Source organism: Indicator indicator, chromosome 12 (assembly GCF_027791375.1).
Source record: "Indicator indicator isolate 239-I01 chromosome 12, UM_Iind_1.1, whole genome shotgun sequence".
NCBI classification, from domain to species: Eukaryota; Metazoa; Chordata; class Aves; order Piciformes; family Indicatoridae; genus Indicator; species Indicator indicator.
This window is the reverse complement of record NC_072021.1, coordinates 14551388-14578201: the sequence shown is the minus strand read 5'-3', so window position 1 is coordinate 14578201 and position 26814 is coordinate 14551388. Positions and strand designations below refer to the sequence as shown.

Here is a 26814-nt window from a genome sequence, read left to right as displayed (position 1 = left end):
ACATTCACTTGAAACAGCAGCGGAAATTAATCAAGCTGCAGAGTCAATTCTAAACTAGTTTTGGCCACAGTACTAGAGCTATTCTTTAGAAAAACGTCATGAGGTACTTGTGACCATAGGTAGGTAAGACCTTTGTCATCAGCCACTCATGAGGAAACATGAGTACATCCAAGAGGACATTGTCTAAAATAAGGCAGTGTGTTGGCCTTGGCCGTTGAGTCATCAGTATCACTTCCTGCAGCCCCTGCTTTGCTCCGGGTATTTCTCAAGGGAGCACTGACTGAGCCTAGGCTTTTTGATTCTTCTAGAATGAATAAGATCACAGCTCCAGAGCGGTAATGATGAATATGTCCTTGATTCAGTGGAATGTGTGCTCCTTTTAGCACAAGTGTGCTAAATCTTCCATGAGATGTCTGCCTGATTAGTTTTTATCTTTACACATCATGGCTCCACTGATTTGAAAACTTCAGTCTCTAGTTGTAAAATGGAGAATTCTGCTTCCCAGCGAGCATCTGCTGAAGTGAGAGAGCTGTGCTAATGGCTTGTGCCTCGGGGTACCACTGAAAGCTGTTGCATATGAATCTTTCTTGCCTTTATTTTAATGTTTGATTAGACATTTCTTTAATCATTCAAATACTATTTGGAAATTCTGTTCTCTGGCAGAGACAAATTCTCACCAGGTTTCAGTGACAGACCCTTCTCAGCTACATTGAGGCTTGCTGCATTTGGAAAGCACCTCTTACGGAACAGAAATAGAACACCTCACCTCTGAGTTTCTTTCCTTAAATACAGTTGCAAAATTTCTGACGTCAAACAATGAGACACAAATTACCCTGTGCACTGTTAACATATGCCTGTTTGCATATGATATCTTATAGCCAAAACAGATTAAGATTTGAAGGTTTAACTGCTGTTGAGTTTCCACTGCTGTGAATCATACTGATCAGCTTATTCATCACAGAGACTTATTTTTATTCTTTAACTCTTTCAAGAAGCTTCTATCCAGAGCAGAGTTTACAGGGAACATGGGACACACAAGAGCAGAGAGGTCACAGCTGCATAACAATTCCCAAACTTTGCAAACAAAGAGCAAAGAGCTGCCAGTAACTACAGCCCCCACCCAGTGAATCAGTAGTAGTTTATAACTTCCATTAGGTCAGTCGACAGGTACAAAAGCCTTCTCCAACAGCCAAGGCAAGTCTCTCCTTCCACCTAGTAAAGTGCCAGGTGCGATTCATACTGATGTCCAAGCCTGTAATCTTTCAATTTCAGAAAGAAATTTACTTGTAAGAGCCAACAACAAGAAAGAACCAGCCATGAAAATTCAACAGGATGGCTCAAATGCCAGGTTCAGGGGAAAAAAAAATAAAATTTGCTCGTTTTATTTGTATCAGGATTCCTTGGATGTTATGATATAGTTCAAATTCAGAAATGCCAAACATTTCGGGGAGAACTTCATTGACTTCATGAAATACAGGCATTTTTCTCTAGCAGTGGAATCTATGTGATACATCATTGATTTCTATGGGACTCAAGTACTCTCAGCAGCAATCCTGACATAAGTGCATAAGTATTTGTCTTTTTTCTGGATAATATGGCTGTGGCCATACTTGAAAAGATGACATTTATGATGACACAAGAAAGAAACCTACCTCTATTTAAATACACATGGCTCTACACCTCATATGTGTTTGTTATTAAAGTTAAGCAGGTTAAGTGCTGTCAAAAAATGGTCCATTCCTTTCAGCTGCAGTCTGAGAAGGATTTCAGAATCTAGGCTGCACCTGCTGTTCAGGCTCTCTGATTGCCCGGGCTAGCAAAGAAGAAAAGGAAGATCACGTATTTTGAGGCAGGAATGTGAACATTCAAAAATACCTTTCCACCTAGAGTGGCAATCAGTGAGCACTTGACAATTTGTTCTCTTCATCTAACGTGTTGTTTCAGATTTGTTTGTCTCCTTCTCCCAGCTGCATTATCTTAAGCAGGCAGTTTACATTATTACCTGTGGATTAGCCAACAGAGAGACAGACTGAGCGTAGCTTCCACTAGGGTCAGCAGCACTGCTGTGGGTCAAGCCTCCCTTTAACATCCGACGACAAGATGTAACCAAGCCAGCAGTCTCCCTTGTAGCATGACTCATTGGAACACGAGAGCAATGACCATATCAGGAACTGTAGCTATCTAAAGGTATACTGGTACAACCACCACAGGCAGCAAACCAAACCTGCTGCCACCAGTTTGTCAGCATTTAGAATGTTCTGCGTTATTGGAAGGCACACTCAAGAATCCAGACACCTACAGAAACTAAATTCGAAGTGCAGCACTGAGGTCATGTAAAATGTATGGGAACTTGGGAGACTTGATTGCCACTAGGGATTGAACTCGAGCTCTGAGGACAACGTCAATGCACTTCGGTCAGAAACTGCAGAGACTGTTTAACCAACACAAGTTTTTCTGAGTGTTCTGTATATAAATCGAGTAAATGTAACCACAAACTTAAAGAGAAAGAAACAGTTATAAAAAGTTTAGGACATTTCCCATCCCACCCCACCCTCCCTTTTTCTCTTTTTAACAAATGCTATGGTTAATGCCTTCCCTTATAGTATTTAACTAAAAATCAGTGACCTATCTTAAAAACTATAGGTCTGAAACCTGAAATGTCTTAAAAGGACCCTGATTTTTACACACAGGAATACAAATAGGTACCTACTGCTCAACTGCTCCTCAATCTCTCCGCTGTTACACAGCTGGACTTCCACAGACAGAAGCACTCATGATCACTGCTGAGTTCTGAGAAGATGGACCTCTGGGGTTAGACCACATTATGAAAATTACCCTGCTAACTCTCATGGAGTGTTTTGAACACAGATGCTCAGTGCAAATAACAACAGTTTGGTTCCCTTTTTTTAGCTATGAAATCAGTTTGCAGATTAATATTCTCCAATTACAAAATAACAATTTCAGTTTGAAGTGGTTTGCACTCTTAAGTGCAATTGGAGTTAATAACGGTCTACAAAAGGAAAGCTGTTGGCAAACAGTAACCCAGAGTGAAAAGCTTAGCAGTCAGGTACCTCAGCTATGTTTTGCACCACATGTCAGACTGCAAATTCAGAAAAAAGACTGAGGAAAATACCATCCAACCCACTAAGGGCCCTGAAGCTCAAAGAAACCTGTATTTGCTGCTTCACATATGCCAAGATATAATTGCCATCTGACCACCAACGCAGCTCCTTTTACCTATGGCTATTTCTAATTCATATATGTAATTCTTTATCTGCTACATGTATTCAGACCAATTTAGGCAATAAAGATGAAATGTTGCAAAGTTTAAGTCCTTTTTTGGATCTGTGCCCAAATGCATACATATCTGAAGCTCAAAAAAATGAGATTAACTGCTTTCCAGTCCAGGGCATATGGTTACAATATATTTGCACTATCTACAAAGTAGGTATTGGAATACCTTTGTAAATAACTGTAGTCTCCTAACCTACAGTATTAAGGTAAAGCCATCTGAGACTGCCAAATGAAAGAAGCCTGAAGCAAAACTTCTGAATCTCATAAGGAAAGCCCAAGTTAGGGCAGAGTGTTCAAAAATTATAAAATCAAGGCCAAGATCCTCAGAGCTGACTGGTAATTTTGTGTGTCCACACACAAAGTATAGATGTGCAGCATTTCCTGCAGAGGAAGCTCTAGTAAGGTTTCCTGAGGTTTGTATTAAAACTTGTTTGTGTTCCCAAGCAGGGTATATGACTCTGGTAAAGCCTTGGTCAGAGTGCCCTGCTCTGGGTGTTCCCAGGGGTTACACACAGAGTAATAGAACTATCTGCAGTAGTGAGCGAAGCACTTGCTATTTCATGCCCACAGAATCTGCACCTCTAATGCACTGAAAAAAAAATTAGCACACTGACAAGGAAGGTTAAATGCTGCAAAACATGCTTTATTTATCAAATGCAAGCTTTTTAGACTTTCAGGAAGGTTAAAAAATCCCCAAACAAGTTAAACTGGAATTCCTTGTGTTCAGCAGTTTAGAAAAATGCTTTTAGCTACAGCTGAGACCTTCAACTTTGCCTATAAATGAAACACTTTAAATAACAATCAGTTACACAACCTACTCACAATCAGCAGCTTATCTCACAAGACCTCTAATAACAAATTTTTGTGGCAGCAGCATATCCATCTGACTTCTCCAGTGTTGACCAGCTTTGTTTATTCTGACTGTCAATCGCTCTTTTAAGTGCTTCATCTGGCATAAGATCTGATTCTTTTACATCAGAATGGCTACAGCCAATTTTAGGGCATCTGTTAAAAAGAAAAGAGCTCTATTACATTGCAAGAATTGTCTTTATCAGATACAGGCTTTTACATAACATTGTATTTATCTGGGATTCACTCTCTGTCAGTTCCTCATTACCTCTTTTTCTCTTCACCAGTTCTCTATGGTGAAAAGTAAATCCATTTATTTAAACTGGTTGGAATCAACAGATGAAGGAAGGAAGGAACACAGTGAGAGACGGAACCTCTCACCCATACATCACTCTCTTGCTTCATGTACACAAGCTGCATCAGGAATGATAATAGCATTCCATGGACATCTTTCTGACTTGGTTTCTCTCTTTGTAGTCCTCTACAAACTGCAGGTAACCACCTCTTACCTTATTAATCTGAGGTGGAAAAGTAAAATCTTCACTGATAGATAATTAGGGAAATTAATTTCTAGGGAAATAGATAAAAGAGAATGAGGTAAATCAATCAGTGGACTATTGGTGGTGTAAAATTTACATAGTCTTTTATGAACTGAGGAAGAAGAGAGAGGAGAGATGGGACTTGAATTAACAGCCTCTAAATGATAATCAAATATAAAATGTCTTACAACCTCTTTGAACACGCAGATAAAGACATCAGGGTGAGAGATATTCAGGGACCAAAGGTCATTTTCCTTTGGCAGTGGCCCAAACATAGACAGATGGTACCTGTAGTCAGAAATAACACTTTTCCTGGATTTTTCCTTATTAAGACTAACTTCTTGAGGCACTGAACTTATTTACATTCAGTACTCATAGCTTTTACTCCAGATTTGTCCACTGTGACTGTGTTTGTCATGATTAAGTCACTTAATTGCTCAGTGCCTCAGTTTTCCCATTTATCACCTTATTAGAGCAATAGCTTGTGAGCTTAATGAATAACAAGTGCTCAGAAAGCTTTCCACACTTCCTGTAAGCATGAAGTATTAGTATGTCCTTCCAGGCAGTGGAAAATAGTGAGCAAACCAAGACACGTAAGAGTTGCCAAAAGGAGCCTGCAGTGAGGCTATCAGCACAGGCCTGGTGGCTGTGCACACGTCAGCTGCAGAGCTGACATCCAGCCAGCTCCCTGCCAAGTGCACCAAAGGAATCCCATGTATTCAAACAGCAAAGTACGTGTACAGAGACAGCCACTTCTGGAACTCCAGAGTAAGCAACAGCTTTGATTTCAGAGTCAGGATAGAGAGTATTTCCCTAACCATGACTCTGCTGTATCAAGACACCTGCTTCCACTTGAATATCACTGGCAGAAGCACAGTTAAGTAGCAACACCATAAAAATGGGGTACTCAAATGGGGAACTCATTGCCTGAGCTGGCCTGCCTTACCACCACAGCAAACTGTGGTTTTTCAGAGGAGACTGCATTTTCCTGAGAAAGGTTAAAATTACAGCAGGTTGGTGAGACTGGGCAGAGAAAACCAAGGATTCTTTCTTAGTTTAGTTACAGAGAAGCTGAGTTATTGTGGTGCTTGTGCTTTTCAAAGCACAGTAGAGTTAACTACAGTAAAAACTGCAAGGTTGCAAGCTGAAAGCTCAGAATTAAGAACTGCTGGGATTCAGCCTGCACAAATAACTTCGGTTTGGGTATAAGGTAGCTTTTAAGGCTAAATGTTATACAGCTTGGTTTGTTTTTTTTTTCATACTTTAATTTCTTTAAAGGTAAAATACAAATTCAATCATGTGGCCCTATTAGTTTTTCAGCAGTGCTGAAACTTTTCAGTCACCACAACAGTCTCTATTCGCATGACATTTTCCTGATGGATTTAACAACACAGAATTATTTAGATATGGACATCCTAAATTCAGTTCCATATTAGAGAAAATATTTTGTTGTGGCTTTAGGCTGTTGAGAACATGCTTCCTAGCCTGTCTCTATCCTCCAGAATGCTCATTTCCTTCTCTCCAACTTGTGACCTATTTCCCAACTCCTGTTCATTTTTGCAGTCAAGTTCTGCATTTCTGGCCATCCAAGTTGCTGTTTTTGTTTTTACTTCCAAGATATTGCACCCATTCCACTTTTACTCGCTAGACTTCACAACATAGGCAAGGTACTTCTCAGTTGTACTTTAAGCTATTTTGACACTAAGGTAGTGGTTGGATATCCCAGTTAATGCTTGATTTCACAGCAGTGCTTTCCTGTATCCAAGAAGGAGCATGGAATACAAAAGTCCTGCACCACCTTTGTATCTGCGTGACAGAGTATGTTGAGCCTCACAGAAATGCAAGAGCAACCCACAGAGGAAGTAAGCTGCCTGTGGCATTATCTTTGGGAAAATCAGATTGCTAGTCTCTGACAGACCCTTCTGATCATGTGGAAACTGCACATTTATTAAAAAGTTTACAACTGGCAAGTTTCCATGTGGCCACCAACCCCAAAGCATGAGTCTCTAGCACATATGGTGTAAAAGCCAATGTGCGATTAATGAGGAAATATTACATCCTCTAAACTTGCTTTAAAACGTTTTTGAGCCCCTTTTCTCCTGTCTTTTAATAAAATTATTAATAATCAAACCCACTGTAAATTTCAAACTCATTTGAGAGAATTTCATGTTTAAAAATTCAACTGTAGTATATTTACAGTAAAAAAAAAATCCTGTGTGGAAAGTGGCAGGCTGCTTTGACTATGTAAAATAAGAATTATTTAATTGCATTGCAGTAGGATCTGCATAATCCTGTCTGATCGTTCTTAATTTCTGTTTGATTGTTCTTAAACTGTCATACCTAAAAAGTGATGGTTTAATATTTCTCACTTTAACATTTATTTCTGTGCTTTAATATTTCTTAGTTGTGTGGAATGTAACTGCAAAAGAGAGTGCACAGAGGAGACTTTTTTCCCCCCTCCCTCCCCATTAATTTCAGGGATTGCTAAATAAGCAGTGGGAACAAAATAAGCAACTAAATTTTAGGAAGACAAAGTTTGTTGTTTGTGGCTATATAAAATCTCTCTGCTGCTGTTGTGCAGGTACCACAAGTAGCTGTAACTTCCCCACACACTTCCTAAATGTTTCCTTGCACTTTGTTTTCCTTAGAAAGAAAAGCTCCTTCACATGTACAGTACTAATGAGGAGACTGTGACTGGGGCAGACACTGAGGTATTACTTCCTGCAGCCTTGCCAATCCAAACACATTTTCTAGAACAAGTGGAGTATGATTCCACTTACACAGCAAAGCAAATAGCTTTTCCACACATTCTTGGTAGCTTACCGGACTTTTTTCTTTTGCTGCTTTCGAGTCTGGATGATTTTTAGAATGGCATCTTCTTCATAAATATGTCCACAGACTTTGTTTCGAACTGGCCTCTTCATTTCCATCTGTAATCAATAAGGTTTGATTTACAGGAACTGATAATGCCCACGAAAAGGCTTCTTATGTGATTTTATGCAAAACAGCAGGAAGTGTGTTTGCCATTCAGAGATGGCATTCCACTCAAATTACAGGGTTAGATCCTGCGTGAGACACTGCATTTCTACTACATGGAGTTTCTTCCCAGGCAATTTTGCTCTTTGGTGATGCTTGTAATTCATACTGCCTGTTTTTTTTACCAGTATTGCTGTTTGAGAATAAACAATTCAATGAACAATAAGAAATAGCTATTTCTCAATAGTTACTGTAGTAGTGATAGCATACCTGTGTAATGGGACAAATAAAGTTCATCTGACTCTGAGTCACAGCTATATCTTCATCGATTTGTTCAATGGCCTCATCATTATCTAACTGATGGTGAACTATAATAGAAAACAAGGCAATTTGCATTTAATATAGATAGCCAATACTTAAGAAAATAAACCCCAGCATTTGCCAAACATTTTCTCACCATAATATCCAAGATGCCATCACATATTTCTGTACCACTCCCTAAACAAGATACTGCAATAAATACTATACTATATAGTCTGTTAGAAAGCATGTATTTTGAAATGATAACCACTTGAGGGGTGTCTGTGAGTCTATTTATAGCCAATGCTACAAAGGAGGCTGGGAAGGAAAGCAAGCTGACCTGAATACATGCAAAGCCTTTGGTACTTACTGTTCAGGTTCACCAAAAAACAGTAACATGAGTCCCCAAAATCTAAAAAAAAAGGATGATGTGGAGCTTTTGCAGACTTTGCATCCCTACCATTGAGATCAGTTTGTGTCTGAATGTCATAAATGGGCTTGCTATTTAGCCTGTACACTGAGTATGTACTTCGAGAGGAGTTGTAATATTTATCATAATGCATCATTTGTAAAGTGCTGCTGTGGTATTTTAACAAGGCCATAATTAGTGAAAAACAAAAGCCAGGAGAGTGTTATTTGAGATCAGTAGAAACATTAATGAAGTAACCTTAAGGTGGAGGGGCAGAATAAAATACTATGATCTCCCAGAAAACACCTGATGGCCCAATGCCATGAAATGAGGGGCAGGCAAACAAGAAGAAATCTACCTTCAGCTAGAGAGGATGCAGGTCCCCACCTTTACCAGAAGAAGGCAAAGCGTAAGCAACTCTTTATACTCAGGGGCACACCAGCCCAAGGTTCCACACAGAATCTAATCAGCCAGTAAAAATCTGAGACACACAAGCAGCTAAGGAGGATTTATATCACTAACTATAACCTTAATAAACGTATACAGATTGTTTTATCTTTTCCTTTGTTCTTTTACTGTGAATCTAGGCTTTCAGTTGAATGCATTCATTTATCTTCAAATCTTATCTGGTAATAATAGGAAACTTAACACCTGCCATAACTTTCCATTCCTTTGGGGTAGTTTTGCAATGTTTTTGCAGCAGTGCCCTGGGGTGTAGTCCTCAAAGTGTCCTAAGCTCAACAGAACCTATTTCTCTCCAGCTGTACAAGCTGCTTTGTAATGTAGCAACACAGGGTTTGGAGAGGAAGAAATCCTTCTGTTGCTTGTGCCGGCTTCAATTGATAAGTGAGCAGTGAGAAACACAAGTGAGTGAACATGAATGGTTTGGTTACTTCATGATTTGCCTCCTACGAAGTCTCAGTCTTGGTTCCCTTTGCTGCTATGGCACACTGTCGGTGATCTTTACATCCCTGGTATGCAGTGTTCCACATCTATTAAGAGCCAGTGTTTCCTTCTGGTCAGTCCTGCTATAATAGCAACACCTTCCAGATGATAACACCACTCTTGGAGCAACCACAATCTCTCACATCTTGTCTAAACTGAGCATACTGCCACCTGAGCCAGCACATCTCTGGGAGAGGTACTTCTGGCATTGATATTGCAGCTCTCTCTCCATCACAGCACCTCTCAGGATGTAGCTTCACTTGCATATTTTTTCCTGCTCCTTAACAGAGCTTGCCCTTCTCTCCATTGCAATATACCAGAGTTTTCTAAGCACTCAGACATGTTTTCTGACACAGGTACTCCTGCAAATGCATAGTCAATATTCAAGCAACCATCAAGGCTATTTCTGTTTCTGTTACTAAGGCCTCATTCAATCAATAAGGTATGAATGCAGAGGAAGAATGAACTTAAATGTCTAATGGCAATAATAATAACGTTAAGGCTGTCATATCCAAGAATATCAACACAACATCACCAGATACTGCCTCCCCTTACAAAAGTAAACACTTGCAAATCTGAAGGAATAGTGGACACAATTCCACAAATACCAAAACTGCAAAGGTATTGACATCAGAAAAATATTTGCAGCAGGTACATTTTGAGAAATTAAAATCTGTCAGACGTTACTCTTAGACTGCTCATCTATAGGGTTTATTCTATCATAAACATATAGTATTTTGAAAAACATACAATTGGGGGGGAGGGAAATGGGGACTTATAATGAAGCTTTTTCAAACACAAAACCATGGGTGAAATCCCACTGAGACAGCAAGCCTAAACAATATTGCAGCTATTAGTAGGTGCCAGCTTTGGCCTGGGCTGCTTTATTTGTATACCATACTGACTTGTTTGCTGTGAATAATCAGAATTTCCTTAAATTCATCTATCTGCAAATGTTGACATACTGCAGCACTAATCTTTCCTACTGAAAACATCTATAAACTCCCGTTTCTCTATGTTACACTTTGTTTCAACTCATGAACTTGGCATGGAGTTCCAGTGTACCAGAGCATCATATCAGTCAATGAAGTTAGAGTGTAGCAGTACTAGCAAGATCTAGGACAGATGATATTTTTCAAAGGATGATTGTTTTTGTATCAACATGCAGATGTCAAGGGAGGTGAGTAAAGCTTTACAATGTGGGGCTTGTGCCTGTGATTTTATTTCTAAAAGCTAAGCATTCCAAGTTAAGCATGTCTGTTGCCTCTTCTGAAGAATGATCACCATGTGCAGCACCTTCTAACTTTGCTGAAGAGTCCCCACTTCACATATCACTTCTGTGTGTGCTCACTTAAGTACCAACACAAGAACTTGGAAGACTATGTTGAAGCAGCCAAGTCTGAAAATATGAGCTAAAGCTTGGGTACTGCTGCTTGCGTCTCTCCTGAAGGCCTCAAGTCTCTAAATTATGTGAGCTAAATCACAGGCTGCATTTACTTCTTTCTTGTTCTGGCTTTGGAGGTAATTTAGATGCCTCATGTTTAATGGTTGGAACTCCATGAGTTGAGGCCCAGTCCTTATAGGTGGGATATATTAATCTTCTGCATTCAAATCATCCTATTGCTACAAGTTTATCTCAAGCACGTTGGGTTGCACTTCATTTGCAATAACTTTGTATCTGGTCTGCCAGAATGGGGCCCTGATTTCAAGAGGTATTAATAACATAAATGAATAATTATTTAAAATATTTCCTTTTCATAAGCAGCTGACATTTTTAATAACAAATACGTAAGCCTGAGATGAAGCAAGTGATACCTCAAACATGTCAATAGCAAATTAGCATAAATCAGATAAATCCCCAACAGATTTGTTGTCATTGCTTGACGTTCTAGGTTACAGGAAGAAAGAGGAAAAGAACTTTTTTTAATTACAGTAAATTATGTAGAGGTTACACAAGATACGCACACATCTCGAACTGATCAGTAAGAGGCTCTAAATCATAGATAGATCTATACATGTAACCACATTCTGGAAGATTTTTTACCAAATCAAACCTATTATATTTTGAAGGATCCTACTTTCAAGTCTGGCTATTCTATAGAAAGAAGAAATAAAACATGGGGTTGTTGTCATACACATTTCGGATAAATCAGGTTACCTTTTTGTAAAATGGAGTATCCATGCAAATTAAAACCAGATGCAGAAAACACTAAGTCATTGTTCCTGAAAGTCAGATGTTGCCTTAGGTAACAGAAGCACATACATCTATTTTTGTAGTCTAAGAGATTACATTTTAACAGCCTTGAAGAGCTTCTAGTTTCCATTCCAGCAGATTGAAACCTGTTATGAGTATTAGCAACTCGCTTTCTATCTGGCTGTCTCGGCAGTGATGTTTACAGCTAATTAATGCCCACTGTTGTAATAAAACTACATTCTCATAAAGGTATCTATTTTTGGTAACACATCATAATGAATTTTGCAACTGCCAACTGTTTTTTACTTATTCAATTTTAATTAAAAGCTGGTAGTACTTTATATCTCTATCACTTTCATCTCTTGATAAATATGTGACTAATATGCCTCAGCTCAGTTTTTACCTCCTCTGCTGAGAGAGAGAACTTTACAGCCAACTTTCAAAAATAAGAAAACCATAGTGCAGAGACGTTAACTGCTATATTATGAATTATTTTAAGCATGAATGGTACACTTACTAAAAAAAAATGTATCAAAGGGAAGACCTCCGTTGTCATTGTCACTACTGTAACACAGACGTCTGACTGCTCACTGGTTCCAAGCCCAACAACATTCTCTACCCAACCTCTGTATCTCTAAGCTGGCACTGAGTGAGTACATGTTGCAGCGTAAACTTAATTGATTTCTTTCCTTTGGTGCTGCACTATTCTGCCTTCTCACCTGCCATCAGTCAGACACTAATCCTGGAAATCAAAGGGTGATGTTAAGTATGGAGGATTGAGTCTTTGTAAGCCTGAGCCACTAGACAGACAAGGCCTTGGCTACCAAGAGGGTCTATTGTACTGCTGACTCCATAGAAATAACAGCAACTCATCCAGGCTGGGAAAAATCCTACCTCTGAAAGCTCTACAAAAACATGAATCTTATGAGGGCTCCTGCCAGCAGGACAGAGAAAACAATAAAGGTGGGGGAGGCAAAGGACATCATCATATTGAAGAGTTGTATTCTAAGAGTCAGAAGGACCCTGGGACACTGCTAGCAGGGGGTGAGTATGGTCCAAGGAAAAATTTAAAGGAGGGAATAGCTCAAACACCACTTTCTGCAAAGCACACTGCTGAGACCACCATGGGCCGTGCTTAAGAGAGGGTCAGAATGTCCATTAGTGCTCTGAATTCAAGTTGGACTTCAGATCCAGAGATACAAACGTAAGAACAAATCTCCAGTGTCCTGCCCCAGGGGTGGATCCACAGCAAATGCTGCAGGAAGAATGAAAGAAGAGGGGAAGCACAGAGTAATATCTTCCTGGGAAAGCTTCCAGTCTCTAGCAGTTTGTGGCCAAGGACTTCCTGAGTCAGAGGTAGTATCTTTGTACTTAATAAGCCCTGGAGTTCTCCTCCAATGAATTAGTCTAAACTTGGAGAGGGGAATTTGGGCCTGAACTTTTCAGCTTGATCAGACACATTTACCTTTGTTAGAAAAGTTAGCAACAGTTTAATTTTCTTTAAAACTTACCACAGAGGCTGCAGGTTACAGTTTAATTTGATTTTTAAGAGGGAAAATAAGGTGTGCGAGCTACAGCTGCAGTCAAACAGTTCAAAGGCTTTCTGCTTTTGCCAGAGGCATGTGATAGTTTAATTTGCCAACCAAGCCAAACTAGGCTTTGCATTAAAGTACATTACAATTTGACTACTTGCTGGTGCTGCAATACATGAGTTCATCTAAGGAAGGTGGCCTCTAACATGTTGCTCCAGATTGCAACTGCAAATATGATTTACTTGCCCCAGCCCAGGACAAACAATTTGCTAGTAATTTACTGACAAGTCCCTTGTATGTGCCATGTTTTATACATACTTGTGTAAGAAGTGCATAGACATGCTTTTGGGCAATCCAAAATAAAATGACAAACCTGTAAGTACAAACCATTCTGATTTTCCTGGAGTGTTAAAGACAAATTAGGTGAACAAATTAGCAAATTGTTAGTTCCTTTACCTAGTCAGAGTGAGAAAGGACAGTACCCTGCAGTAAGCAACAATCCTCTATAAACTCCTTTAATGCCATCAAATTCACAGCACTTATGCATTTTACAGTAATTGGTCCCACTAAGCTACAGGCTTTTAAAATACACTGCTCCAGATGGAAATACTGTTCCTGTTTTATCCTTTCATTACAGGGTACAGCTGATTGATGCCAGTTTTCCCGAATGACCTTAAAATGAAGAGAGACTATGATCTGATGGTACTGTTATTGGACATGAACCTACCTGAAGGAGACAGAAAGGCACTTGAAGCTATATACAAACCAACAAACTCCAGAGCTGCCCTGTGAAACCTTCAACTCATACACTATTTTAAGTGAGAAGTTAGACACCATCTTTGCTTTTAGATTTTGGGAAAATCGTACTGTTGTGCAGTGGGAGCTATGTCCCTAGAAATGCAAACAGAAAGGGTATCTTCAATTATAAGCCACACAAATTGAAAAGTTTGGTAGGAAAACACACAAAGGCAGCTTTTTTGCTCCCTCTATTAGTGAAAACAACCATGAAAAAAAAAAACACACTTCAAAGTCCATGGATGACATTTCAAACAGCAGTTTCCTCATCACTGCAGTCTGGACTCGATCTGAAGAAGCTCCTGGGGGAGATGAAGATTACCTAAACAGATGTCATGAGAGCTCATCAGGAAGCTCAGAGGAGCCACTATTTCTGGAAAATCTAAGAAGACCATATCTGTCCATCTTAACTATCATCAACCACAATGGCATGTAAACTTAATAAGCAAGTTAAACACCAAAGGCTTGCTGAAAATGAACTTAACTGATAAACAGACTACTTGAAGAACCAGGAAACTTCAAGTCTACATAAAAGCGTGTCAGGCATGTGACAAGAGAGCAAAAGTTTTAGGGATGCCACAACACAAGCAAAGCAAGAAAAAAACCTGGAATATCTTATGAGGAAAAAAAAATGAATTGGATACTAGGCTACTAAATTGCAAATATGTGTAAAGAATGTTTTTATTACTTGAGTTTTCTCCAGCTCTTAGAAGAAAAAAGGCTGAGCAATCACTGCTTCATAGACTATAGTGCATAAAGGCAATTTCCATGCTTAGAGAGCATCATTTCATATATCATAGATTACAACAGTATCACAGACATTAAAATTGAAGAAATTCACTCCAGACACATGAAAGAAAAAGTTGCAAAAGATGCAACCAGGGAAGGAAGAAAAAAAGGCCTACCATTTCATTAAAAGATGAACCACTTTCCATTACTAACACTGTGGTCAGATTCTGGAATGTCACTGATGCAATGCTAACCATCAAATGACATGAGCATGTAGGGCTTGCCTACACAGGGAAGTTGTTGCAAAATAAGCGAGGGTGTGAATGTAGAATGCATTAGCTACTTGGCATCCATGCAGCACTGTGTGGACACTCTTATTCTGCACTAGGAGGGCCTTTTGGCTGTTTAGCCTAATCCCCTGTGGACTTGAGAAAGGCACTGTAAATGCTTGACAGGAGCAGTGAGAGGAAAGCTGTCAGTATTGACAGCAGTTTGGAGCCACATCCATTTATGCCTGAGTCCTTAGCAGTCCCTGGATGTTCTATTCCATAATTTAATTCCGACTTTCTCAGAACAAACCATGCCAAGTGTTCTCTGTGTATTAGCTCACAAGCAGAAACTGTGTCTGTGTCATCTCTGAACAAAAAGCAACATGACGTATCTTGTAACCTATACAGCTAGAGGTTGCTTTACCCACTTGGTATGTCATTGGCACATGGCTGCAGTCATTCACTTGTAAAAAGCTCAACTGATGACACATTTTCAGGTGGAACAAGCTTTTGCCAGAAAACACTCCTGGGCAGAACTGTTCCAAGGCACAGAAAATAAGGGACAGAAACTAAGAAGAACAGGCAATCAGGCAATTGGACCAGGTAGTGTAGATTCCTAGCAGTCTATCCCATACACTGCTGTGGAACCAATGAACTAGCCCCTAGCTAGCCCAAAAGATCACATCCCTAGAAAGTTATCATTGTGATCAACATGTCAATCTGTTTCTTCATGTTCTCATCACAAGACTTTTTGGCAAAGACTTCACTGTATTTCTTTTCTAAACAGCTCTGGTAAAAAACACCTTTAAAAAGTTACCAAAACAATGCTCCTAGCCCTGATGTCTGAAGAGTGGTGAATACAAACATACGTAGTTTGTCATGTGTTAGGGTATATGTAGGAATATTTATGAGGTGTACAGTGAGAGGGAATGAAACTACAATTCTGGAACATTAACCTGTTGATTTTGTGATTGGCAAGGATGGCACTGGCTCAGCAGCTGCCTGAAACTGCAGAGGGTGTGGGAAAGGGCAATCTCTCAGCTTCAGGAATCAGCAGGTTTGTAGTATAGGAAATGACCTCCACTGCCCCCTTCACCCAAAAGAAAAGTCGAGAGACAAACCTGCCTCTTTACCAAGAAAAGACAGGTAAACTGTATTGCTCTTGAATAAAGACACAAGAAGAAAAAGTGAACCTGAATTGGTGGGGGGAAAATACTCTTTTTTTCTATCCCCTAGAGCCTGATGGTGAAACATCTGAAAGAAATTTTTAGACAAGCTATTTTATTTTAAAATTAATATTAATGAAGAGAGCATCATTCGCAATTCTGTTCTTAGTGATGCCTTTCAGTTCTTTGGAGCTCTTCTGAAACTCTTAAGATACTTAAAAATGAATTTACTTCATTTAGAAATAGGTAACATTGAGTGATTACAATTCAACATGCAGTGAAGCACTATTTATTTCCACATAACTTGTGGGAGCTATATCAAGATGTATAAAGAGAGAAGTTGTGCTAATTTCCCAAGCTTTTTCTATAGAAATGAATTTCTCCTGTATTTTATATATAAACTTTACCACTCCAGTTATTCTGAATTGTGCAGCTTTGCACTGCTTGAAATGCCTCCAGGACAGGCAAGAAGGCTTAGCTGGTCTGCATGTCATGGTCATTACTCCAGCACCATCTCAGAGCTTGTCCTTTCTGTGGTCACTGCTCCAAGGCACTGGCTGGGTACCCGCTTGGGGCTGCATCTCCTGCTCTACTCCTGCCTTTGGTCACCAGCCCAAGGGCCCAACAACTTCCTCCGAAGATGAATTTTCCCAAAGCAATGAAACATTTATGGAAGTAATAACATCCAATTCCTTCTTCTCTGGAATACAAAGCACTATAAAACAGGTCAGTTTTACTACCATTGCCATTTCACTGGCGAAAAACAGAGGCACAGAGCAGGAACATGTCCAGAGCCACTGGCACATTTTCTGTGCTAGACTGCTGTATTTCCTTTTAGACCACACTGACATCCCCAGAGTAACTAAGGCTATGAACAGTTTCCAAATACATTCTTAGTGAATGCACCAGTTCCATGATAAAAGCAAAAAATACTTCTAGTAGTTGCGTAATATCTGGTTGTTTATTTTGAGAAAACTTACACTTGCATTGAAGAACACAGGATCACTTTCTGGTAGATATGTATAAAATAATGCTTATTTGCTAATTATATGAGAAAAGGGGGGAAATATCAATGTTTAATATTACATCAAAACAAGCTAAGAAATAAAACTCATTTTCTTTTTTTTTTAAAAGGAACTTACAGACCTGCCATTGCTGAATCATAAAACTCCAAGGTTTTAATTTAGGTAAAGACAGAGGGACATTTTGCAGGTGTGTACTAAGGCATTCTGCAGAAACTATGCTGTGCACACTGGGCAGATCTTCACTGTAATAATCCTTGGTACACTGTTCCCTAAAAGAAACAAAAATTGTGGCTAATCCCAATTTATACAGCATCCTCCAAAACAATATTATGGGGGGCTTGTGCAGCCAAACATCATGCTGTCATCACTTAGGAACAGCTGAACAGTTATTTTTCTCAGCCTGTCCTGTGATGTAAGATTAGGCTTCTTGAATGGCAGTCACTAGAAAAAAGCTAACACTAAACCTCTGAGCTATAAATACTCATGGACTGTAACTGCAGAAGCCTAGTAGCTTCTGATGGTAATTAGTAAATTTTAAATCTGATCGATATTTAGTTTAAATATCTTTCTGCAGATTTTGATTTGCCAAGGGTGTTAACTGGAAGACTGCATCTTCATAAATGCCACAAGCACCAGAAACCCATGACAGTTCTGCAGATGTACTTCATATAGCACTACATGCATTTCAGACTTCATCTTGACATTTTTACATGGTGCACGTAATAGACAACCTGACAATGACTGTGCATTTGCATTATGGCAAATCTGATGGGAAGACCGTGAGGAGCTTAACTAAGGTCAAGATGAAGCAAAGTCTTTTAAACCCTCAGGGTCTCTTTGTCTACATCTTCCTCTCCAGATCAGGTTTAAAAGGGTAGTGAAGCAGGACAGAGAAAGGACTTGAATACCTTCAACAGACACACACAGCAGCCGAAACAAGAATGGCTAAGCAGAATAAGCAGAGCAAGGGAAGCTAATGTTGAACGGACGGGACAGCAGTTGCAGTGTCACTTTGTGCTTTATAATAAGGATAAGGAGCTCAATCACATGGCTTTGTGCACAATCTTCATCTTTCAGCAAAGCAGTTAATGTTAAGCTTGCTATTTCCATCTTATTGTTATTACCAGGATGGAGTAACATTAGAGTTGTCCTCTTAAGAGCTATTAGCTTCCCCTGTACTCTTTGGCTGGCACATCAGCTCGTGCAGAAACACATACAATCCCTATGTGCATGCTAAGAAAGATCAGGATTTTATACCTAAAAATAAACAGCTTAATATAACTGAAACAATCAAACCACACTAATTAAAGAAGGAAAACAAAATTGAATACAACAGAGCTACACTTAAGGGATCACCATTTCAAAACAACAAAGATAAGGCACAGCCTGATTTGCTCAATGCTCCTTTCACATCAGAAATCAAGCACAGCCCTGCAACACAGATTTTAGGTTAGGTCACTGTTACTGAGACTCTTTTGTTTGTACAGGTAGTTAACATTTCTCCCTTTCTTCACATTTGGCTACAGCAAGTAAAAATATGTGAGAACTGGGCTCAATGACTGAAAGGAGCGGAAAACCTTTAAGGACAGAATCAATATATAAAGGGTAATTACAAAAAAAAAAAAAAAAAAAAAGATGGAGAGAAACTTTTTACCAAGCCTGCAGTGACAGCGGGGGAAGGTTTTAAATGGAAAGAGGGTAGATTTAGATTGGATGTGAGGAAGACATTCTCTACTGTGAGGGTAATGAGATACTGGAACAGAGAAGCTGTAGATGCCCAATTCATGAAAGTGCTGAACAGAGATTTGAATAACCTCATCTAGTGGAAGATCTCCCTGCCAATGGGACATCCAAAGTTCTCTAAAAGTTCCTTGAACCCAAACTATTCTGTAACATTTCCCTGATTCCAAGCTTTTGTTTGCAGATACCACCACCTGCAGTTCCGACTCTTTCGGATCAAACACTAGCTTTGACATGGCATGCATGCCAATACTAGAACATGTAACACAATTTCAGAAGTTCTTTGTTAGATTAAGAAGCTGAATAGCACTTTTAGTAAAAGGGACTATATCCTTAAAAAACAAATGCAACAGTAGAAAATGCTAGTCACAGACAAATGACACAGTTAAGCTCTCTCTATGACAAAACACACTCAGTCTTAACTGAAAAATTGCTGTGAGCACACACTTCCTAGATGCATCCTGCTATTTTTTTTCATTGCAAAGCTGACCATAGTATAGCATCCTATTTCATATAAAGGAAACCATATAAATCAGCAAAAGGGTTCTTCAGAAGGCACATGCTTGAATAATAAATAATCCTAGCCAGGAAGTACACAGGAAACTGGAAAACAGCAGTGAGTTGCATGCTGATTTTGTAAACATAGGAAGTGATCACTTCAAAACTTTCAGCTGCTTGAGGTGCACTCACATATGACAAAGCTAACAGGGAAGAGTCACCATGTTAGTGACACCCACAGGTATGTGGAAAGGGCAGTAATTTAGCAGTAAGCAAAGTTCCTTGGGAAGTGACAGTCTTTGCAATCACACATTCCTGGGTTACTACATTTGGCCTCTGGCTTGTACCGAACAGAGCTTGAAACCAGGAGCTCGATTATCACTGACAATACTGATCTGGAATTTCAGGAATGGGTTGTAGTGGGTCCAGGGAAGCAAACAGCATTTATGAAGTGAAGAAGCACTCCATACCTTTGCCAACAGAGAATGTTATGTTGCTCTGAGATGTTGCAAGAGCATGCAGGCAGTGTGGGAAAAATGCAAACAGAGCTGATGCAGTAGGAACTACAAATGGCATGAGGGGCAGAAAGGTGTATGGAATTCCACACCACTCAGCTCCTGAAAATATTCTTCATCAAATTATTAACCAATTTGACTGCAAGCAGCTGCAGGATAACAAGGTAGTAAAAGGCAGTCAATATGTTTCTTGCCATATCAAATCATGCCAAACTGATCTAACCTGCTTCTCTGATAGATCAGCTGTCACTACTGGCCTAGAGAAGTTAGCTAACATAACATACATATGCTGATTTAAAATACAGCTTTTGATGTTCCCCAGACAATGTTCTCCCAAGTAAACTAAAGAAACTAGTATAGATTTTCATCTGGATCTGTGAAACAACACAATAATTATGCTTTCTTCTGATCATGGTTGCTTTTTTCTAAAACAGATCACTTGTACAATAATCATTGCAGTAATGCCTAAAAAACAGAACAGAGATCAAGCAAGATTGTACAAGAGGCAATGCACATTCATGAAAACACAGTTTCTGGCATTGCAGAGCTACAATATACACAATCAGGTCAGACACAGAAAGTACCTCAACTGGCACTGCCAGAGATGGGAAACTGAGGCAGAAAAAGATTAAGAGCCTGATTTCCAAATGAGCTCAGCACATTTGTTGCCATAATCAGCATCATGGAAATCATTAGATATTGAGTTTCTTTGAAAATCAAACTTCAATACGAAAATTCGGCCCAGAGGTCTTTTGAAAATCTAAAGAGGCTTACCCAAGGTCACCCAGGAAGTTGGTGGCAGGGCTGGGAACTAAACTTACATCTTCTGACTCCCACTCTGGTGCATAACTAATGCTGTTCTGTGTTCTGTTTTAATTAGTTCTGTGGAGATCTCAAATCAGAGAACGCTTTTGAAATGAAAGAAAACCCTTGTAAGTGCATTGTTTCCTTTAAGAAGCAAAAGCACAATGGGCTATCAACAACTCACAAGCAGTAAGGGACTTCTAGCTTCTTTAACAAGCTTCTGTTTTCCTTAGAGAAGATAAACTGTGTGTTGTTTACATCTCACATATAAACGGATTTATTGGAGAACTGTTTGTTTTTTTCACTACTAATATGTTTTTGACTCGTGCTATGCCTCTGACCCATACACATATTTTTCTAGTGACAAATGAGTATAGAAAAAGGAAGCCTGCAGAGTGTAAAGGCTCCTAAGGATTAGTAGACAACCTCTGGGGCAAGGAGTGGAGGCTTATACTATTGCTTATTATTACTACATTTTTCCCTAGGTAGAGAGAGTTGTTTGAAGTGGTTTCCTTGCTAATGCAGTGGCAGAGCAAACTATTTACCTTGCATGTATATGTGGTTGCTTCAGTACTTCTCTTGCTGTTCCTGTGGAACACCTAAGATGCACTGTTTTCAGCAGTCCACAAGTTCTTTCTGAAACTTCTATATTCTCTGTATTTTCCCTGGCTTTGGCAGCATGCACAGGTCTCTCTGTTGGAGAACTACTGCAGACATTTCGAGAACAACAGAATATCTCTGATCCTGGTATGCTGTCTGTCATCATAGGGGACTTCTGTATTCATTTTATTGTACACTGGAATCTCCCTGATAAGGAGTTGATGAGAATTGTGCCCACTTTTCCTCAGACAGAATGCTACTTGGTGGATAGAAATGGAAATCCTGACAGCTGGAAATTTCAGGAAAGAGGAGCTGCTGTGTTCATTATGCCCAGATTTCTGTCAAACACAGAAAAATGGCTTTGTTTCCTCTTTCCAACTTCCAGTCTCTTGTACCTCTTTAGTGCTGTTTTCAAATCTGCTGCCTACTTTGGAATATGTTTCTCTTGGGCTCACAACTGTATCTTACTTCTCTGCCAAAAGCACCTTTGTTTTTTTTTCCTTCATAATTTTCACTGCTACATGTTTACGTGTCCAGCTCAAAGCCATGTCACTACTGGCCTAGAGAGCTTTATACAGAAAACATTTCACTAAAAAACAAACAAACAAACAAACAAAACCCCCAAAAACAAAATAATGAGATAGTTATATAAAGCAAACAGATGGTGGAGTGAGAGAGATGGTGCACAAGCAGAATATTTATTTCTATAGATTAGCTGGGCACACAGTTTCTACTTATAGAACATTTTAAGTTTCTTTTAATCAGTAAAATTATATTATTAGCTTTAGTTTAGCACTGGTTCATGGGTTACTAGTGTTTCTACAATGGAAGTTATTAAGACTGTTTCTCATGTAAGGGATGGCACAAGAAAAATCAAGAGGATGCTTAGGGGAACGTAAGTGAATCTGACCAGCACTCCCCAAGCAGTGGGGACATGGGGGACTCCATCAAGCCAGTGCACAGCTGGGCACAGCAGCAGTCTGAAGGTCCTACGTGTGAAGCATTCTCCAATCCTACTTCTGCAAGAGTCCTATCTGCCAGATTCTTTTTTTCCATCTTATCTGTCTCTTGTTTCACTCCACACCCTCCTTTTCTTGTATGGCTTTCTCATTGTCTTGTCCCACTTATCTTGGATCTCAAGCCTTCTGGGGCAGGGAACATATCTTTATGTAGTAAAGAGGCAGTGCTTTTATGGCACTATAAGCGTAATTCATAATTATTTATTCAGTATATAAAGTGAAACTTCTCATATAAGCATTAAAAGTCAATTGTCTAGAATAGGAGATCTCTTCAGTTAATGAAAAACATGGCTGAAAATCTTGGGGTTAACCTTAAAGTGTATGCTTAAACAAACCAAAACCCCTGTCAAACACGGAGGCTGCACATGTGCTGGAATGCTGATTGAGCAGGCTTATGTGGGATCATCCAAAACCTTTGCAAGCTGATGATTCTGAATAATTAAGCTCCCCCTCATTACAGGTCTGCAAAGCACATTAATCAGATCTTTGACTAGTTGGGTGTTCTGATAAGCTGGATTTGGTAAACTGAGGCTGCATTTGAGATACTAGTATTGACCATATGCAATATTACACACTGCCATATGAGTTACACATTCTGCTGTCTGCATACTGACCCAGCAACAGAATTTGCAGTGTACATTGTTTTACCTGTTTCTTTTCAGCTCTCATAAGTTTGAATTTCTAAGGACCTTATGAAATGCTTTCTCCTCTTCCAGTGAAATCACAAATGGAGTGGGTTGTTTAGTTTTGGTTTGGTTTTTTTAACTACGGAATTTGACTTTCTATTACGATCCTGACCATGAAATGAGCTCCAGAAGGGCAGTACCAGCACTCTCATGAATTGTGTTGAACACAATTCATGTGTTGAGTCATCTTGTTGTCCCTAAACTCATCAAAGGACGGAAATCTCTCTTCACATACACTCCCGTCATGGCTAACATCCTGAGAAGACAGTTTTAAACCATCACACTAGGCTGTTGATTACACAAAATGCAGAACTTAAGTAACAATTACACAAAGCATAACCATGCATGGAAAGTAAATACAAATACCAAATGATACAAAAGTGCTTATGAAGATGCACGGGAAATTTATTTGGAAGAACATAATTAGAATCCTTCTCATACTGATCTAAAACCCTGAAAAAGTGCCGAAATCAGACAGTGCTAACATACTAAAACTGGTTTTAAACCAGCAGCATTAGCACCACCCCACTGCACTCTAGCTTTAATCCTGCAAACTTGGCTGGCAAAGGTAGCCACAGGCATCTTTTCTAATACACAAACCGTAAAGATCTGGTTATGGATGCTTCAGCATTTAAAGTGGGTTGAGAATTACAACAAATTTCCAGTTTTCTTAGGTAGCAGTACAACATCACACATTTCTTTCCAAAAGGAATTAAGTATTTTGAGATAAGGCACCACTCTAATGCTAAATGTAAATTTTTTGAGATAGGGTACTTAACCAATATTAGCAACTTAAATACGATTTGAAATGATGAAAACTTCCCTATCAGAGCCCAACATCAGATTTAATCCATTGAGCAACACTTGTGATTAGTACACAAGCAGATGGGTGGAACTGCAACGAATTCATTAAAGTCTGAGAAATTAGGAAACCTTATAATCAAATTATTATTTTACAAATTGATTTAAATACAGAAGAGGAATATATTCAGGTAGGTCTTCTATTTCAGACATTGTACTTCCATTTGAAACTTGAAAAAAGAAGATGCAAGAGAAGATGAGAGGCATGTCCATGTCTGAATAGGTGGGTGGGTGGGTCTTCCTGTGAAATGAATCATACTTTTCATTCAGTTTTATGAAAGCCTTGCTTCAAGCACGCCTGTAATTACCGTTTGGTGCAATGGCACACCAGTCTGCCCGGCAGTGTGGTTTACAAGGCTTTGCTAGTTTTCTGAGGGTGCCAATCTCCTGGGGACACAAATTGCAGTGTGGGTCCCTTCCTCAAAGTGCACAGGTGAGTTGGGAGAGCTGATACAGAAATTTTAGTATAGGATGGTCAGGAAGGTTCTTTGTTATAATAACCCAAATTGCTAATTGAAGAGGTATAGTAATACAGGTATAGATGGAGATAACTATCTAAATTCTGTGGCCAGAGTTAGCTCGGCCTCAGAAGGTGTTACTACAAGGATACACAAACCAACCCGCATTATGGCCTGTCTTTGTCAGACTGGATGTTTTACATAATTTTCCATTAATGCCTTGCTTGGGTACCTACTATGTAAAATTAAAAGTGATTCTTTTAAGGTGATTCCACCAAAGATGTCCAGCCACAGCACTGACAGAGAGAGCACCGAATTGGGTGCTGAAGGGTCTTACATAGTGCTTCAGTCAGCTAATTAGCAAAGGGACATACAACTACCACCAACCTTGAAAATGTTAAAAATGTCACACAGTGCATGCTAGTGACAGCACTTCAGATCTCTCGTATTTGGGAGTTTCATACTTTACTCTGCAAAGCCCTACTACCATCAGAGATTTAAAGTTCTAAGACTTCTCTGGTGTTCAAAGCTCTTTCTTTCAAAACAATAGGAGACAATATTGTCTCTTTCAATGTCAGGAATATAAAGCAATAGCACCACTCTTTCTCTTTCTTTTAATAACTAAGAAGATAGAAAAAAAGCTCAGGTATTCTTGGGTAGCTTGCAGCCCTAGTAAGGAAAAATTGGGGGCCACTCTGAACTTTTCTGCTGAAGCTGGACCACTGTGCAGCAATGGGTGGAAATGAAAGCAAAAAATCCAGAGGATGATTTTGCAGCTCGAAGAGCAGGGCATTTGTCTGGGGTATTTCATAAGATCCCTAATGTAAAATGCAGTTGAGAGCAGTACCAGTGCCAACAGCTAGCTGCATGAAAACAACCACTAAAAACACCTCTATTGAGACTGATTTGAGCAATAACCTACAAAATGAGGCACGAGACAGTAAAAAGTACCTAAAATTTTTAGAGTCCAACACCAAACACAAATTAGAGAAAGCACATTGTCTGCCTGATCATGAAGAGGGCCACCAATGGAATCAAGGAGCTATTCTAGAGCCTAGTGGTAACAAGAGATGAGGATGCCTTTCCCATGATGGTCTTTTATATCTAAGAAAGTCACATTGTTATGCTCCTTACCTGTTAGTCTCCTTAGAACTGGGATTCTAAGTGAGTGAATATTGGGTTTACACCACCGGAGTGAGGGTACCTCTTCCATTTCCTTTCAAACCCTCTACTTCTTCCACTACCTGTCTCTAGTCATGTCTACATTAGCATTGACTTTGATAATCTATTTTCCCATGGATACATTAGCCAGAGCTGGGCTAAAAATTCTCTTATCAGTATTGGTGCTACCCAGTTTAAGAAACTGCTTTAGCCCCTGTTGTGATCACAGTATATGTAAGTGCTCACTTTGAGAAAGCCAACATCTGTCTCTTTCAACTTTTTCTTTCAACTGATTACAAAACTAGTAGGAAAAGGGAAATAAAGATGAGAGTTACTATTCAATAAGCAAATATAGAATATAAACTCCTAAGTCAGAAGATAAAGGAAGTGTGTAAATATAAAGCCTGCAACAAAAAGCATCTGTATAAGTAGAAAACCCATAGAACAAAGATCAACACCTTGAAATTTGTCTGATGCACTATTTGCAAACCAGTTTTTAGGCATCTGAACAAAAAGGTCCTTGATTCTCAAGGCGCTCATTATGCACGATTCCATTCACTTGGGCTTCAATGTTTCTAAGAAATCAGGACACCTACTCACATGTCTAAACACTGGGTCAGTTTATGCCACTAAATGACGTAACAGTGATTTGGCATCTCTTCTAAGAATCAGTATTGCTAGTTACCTCATGCACTGAATGAAACCTTATGTTAAAACTGGCCTTCAGATTATAACATCAGCTATCTACAAGCTCAAAAGTATCCATCCATACATTATTTTCCTGTCTTCATACAAAATGTTCCAACAAAAGTAATTCTTTATTCACATATGAATGCAATTATTTACACAGCCTCCTTCCGCAGACTTGTGTTACTGAGAGTAAAACAAAATCTTTAAAAGTAAACAGCTACATTTACCAAAGGATTTTGCAGTACAACACCTGACTAACAGAAACTACTGGTCTCAGAAGGTTCAAGATCATTCCTAAAGTTCAAGGGAAAACTGCAAAGAAAGTTAAGTCCTCCTGCCATATTTCTAAAAGCACAGTTGAAAGCGTTTGAACATCTTCCTAGCTTTTAAAGATTTTTGTTCACAACACAAATTATCATTGTTTGCTTGTGATGATTTTCTCTCCAAGGAGCTGCTCTCCACCTCCTGCCAATTGTTTCTGGTGGAGCTTGGCAAGTCCACAGAGCAATCTTTCTTTGCCTTTTGTGGAGGCCTGCCAGAAGAGGCCAAACAGGAGTTAAGACTTGATTTAAACAAGTCTCAGTTAGCTCCCTGATTAGCTCCTTTAACTAGTTACCACCATAGATTATATCAGAGAATTATGCTCTGGGGTGGGCAAAGCAAGAAACTGGGAAGAGGTTAAGTTCACTACATATTTTACCTGGTAGGTACATGAAGAAGGATTTTAAGTGCAGGACTAGAAGTCAATTTATTTGTCCTG

General features: G+C 39.3%; 1 protein-coding gene across 1 annotated transcript in view; it reads right to left on the bottom strand.

Annotated features, from left to right (window-relative positions):
• Positions 1–3956: 3956 nt before the first annotated feature.
• The window catches only part of NSMCE2 (NSE2 (MMS21) homolog, SMC5-SMC6 complex SUMO ligase), a 124094-nt gene continuing 101236 nt past the window's right edge, over positions 3957–26814 (bottom strand). The window contains exons 6-8 of the mRNA XM_054385503.1: positions 7929–8015; positions 7506–7612; positions 3957–4299 (exon numbers count right to left, since the gene is read on the bottom strand). Coding sequence (XP_054241478.1) covers positions 4143–4299; positions 7506–7612; positions 7929–8015 — 351 coding nt within the window. The 3' untranslated portion in view covers positions 3957–4142. The remainder of the gene's footprint in view (positions 4300–7505; positions 7613–7928; positions 8016–26814) is intronic.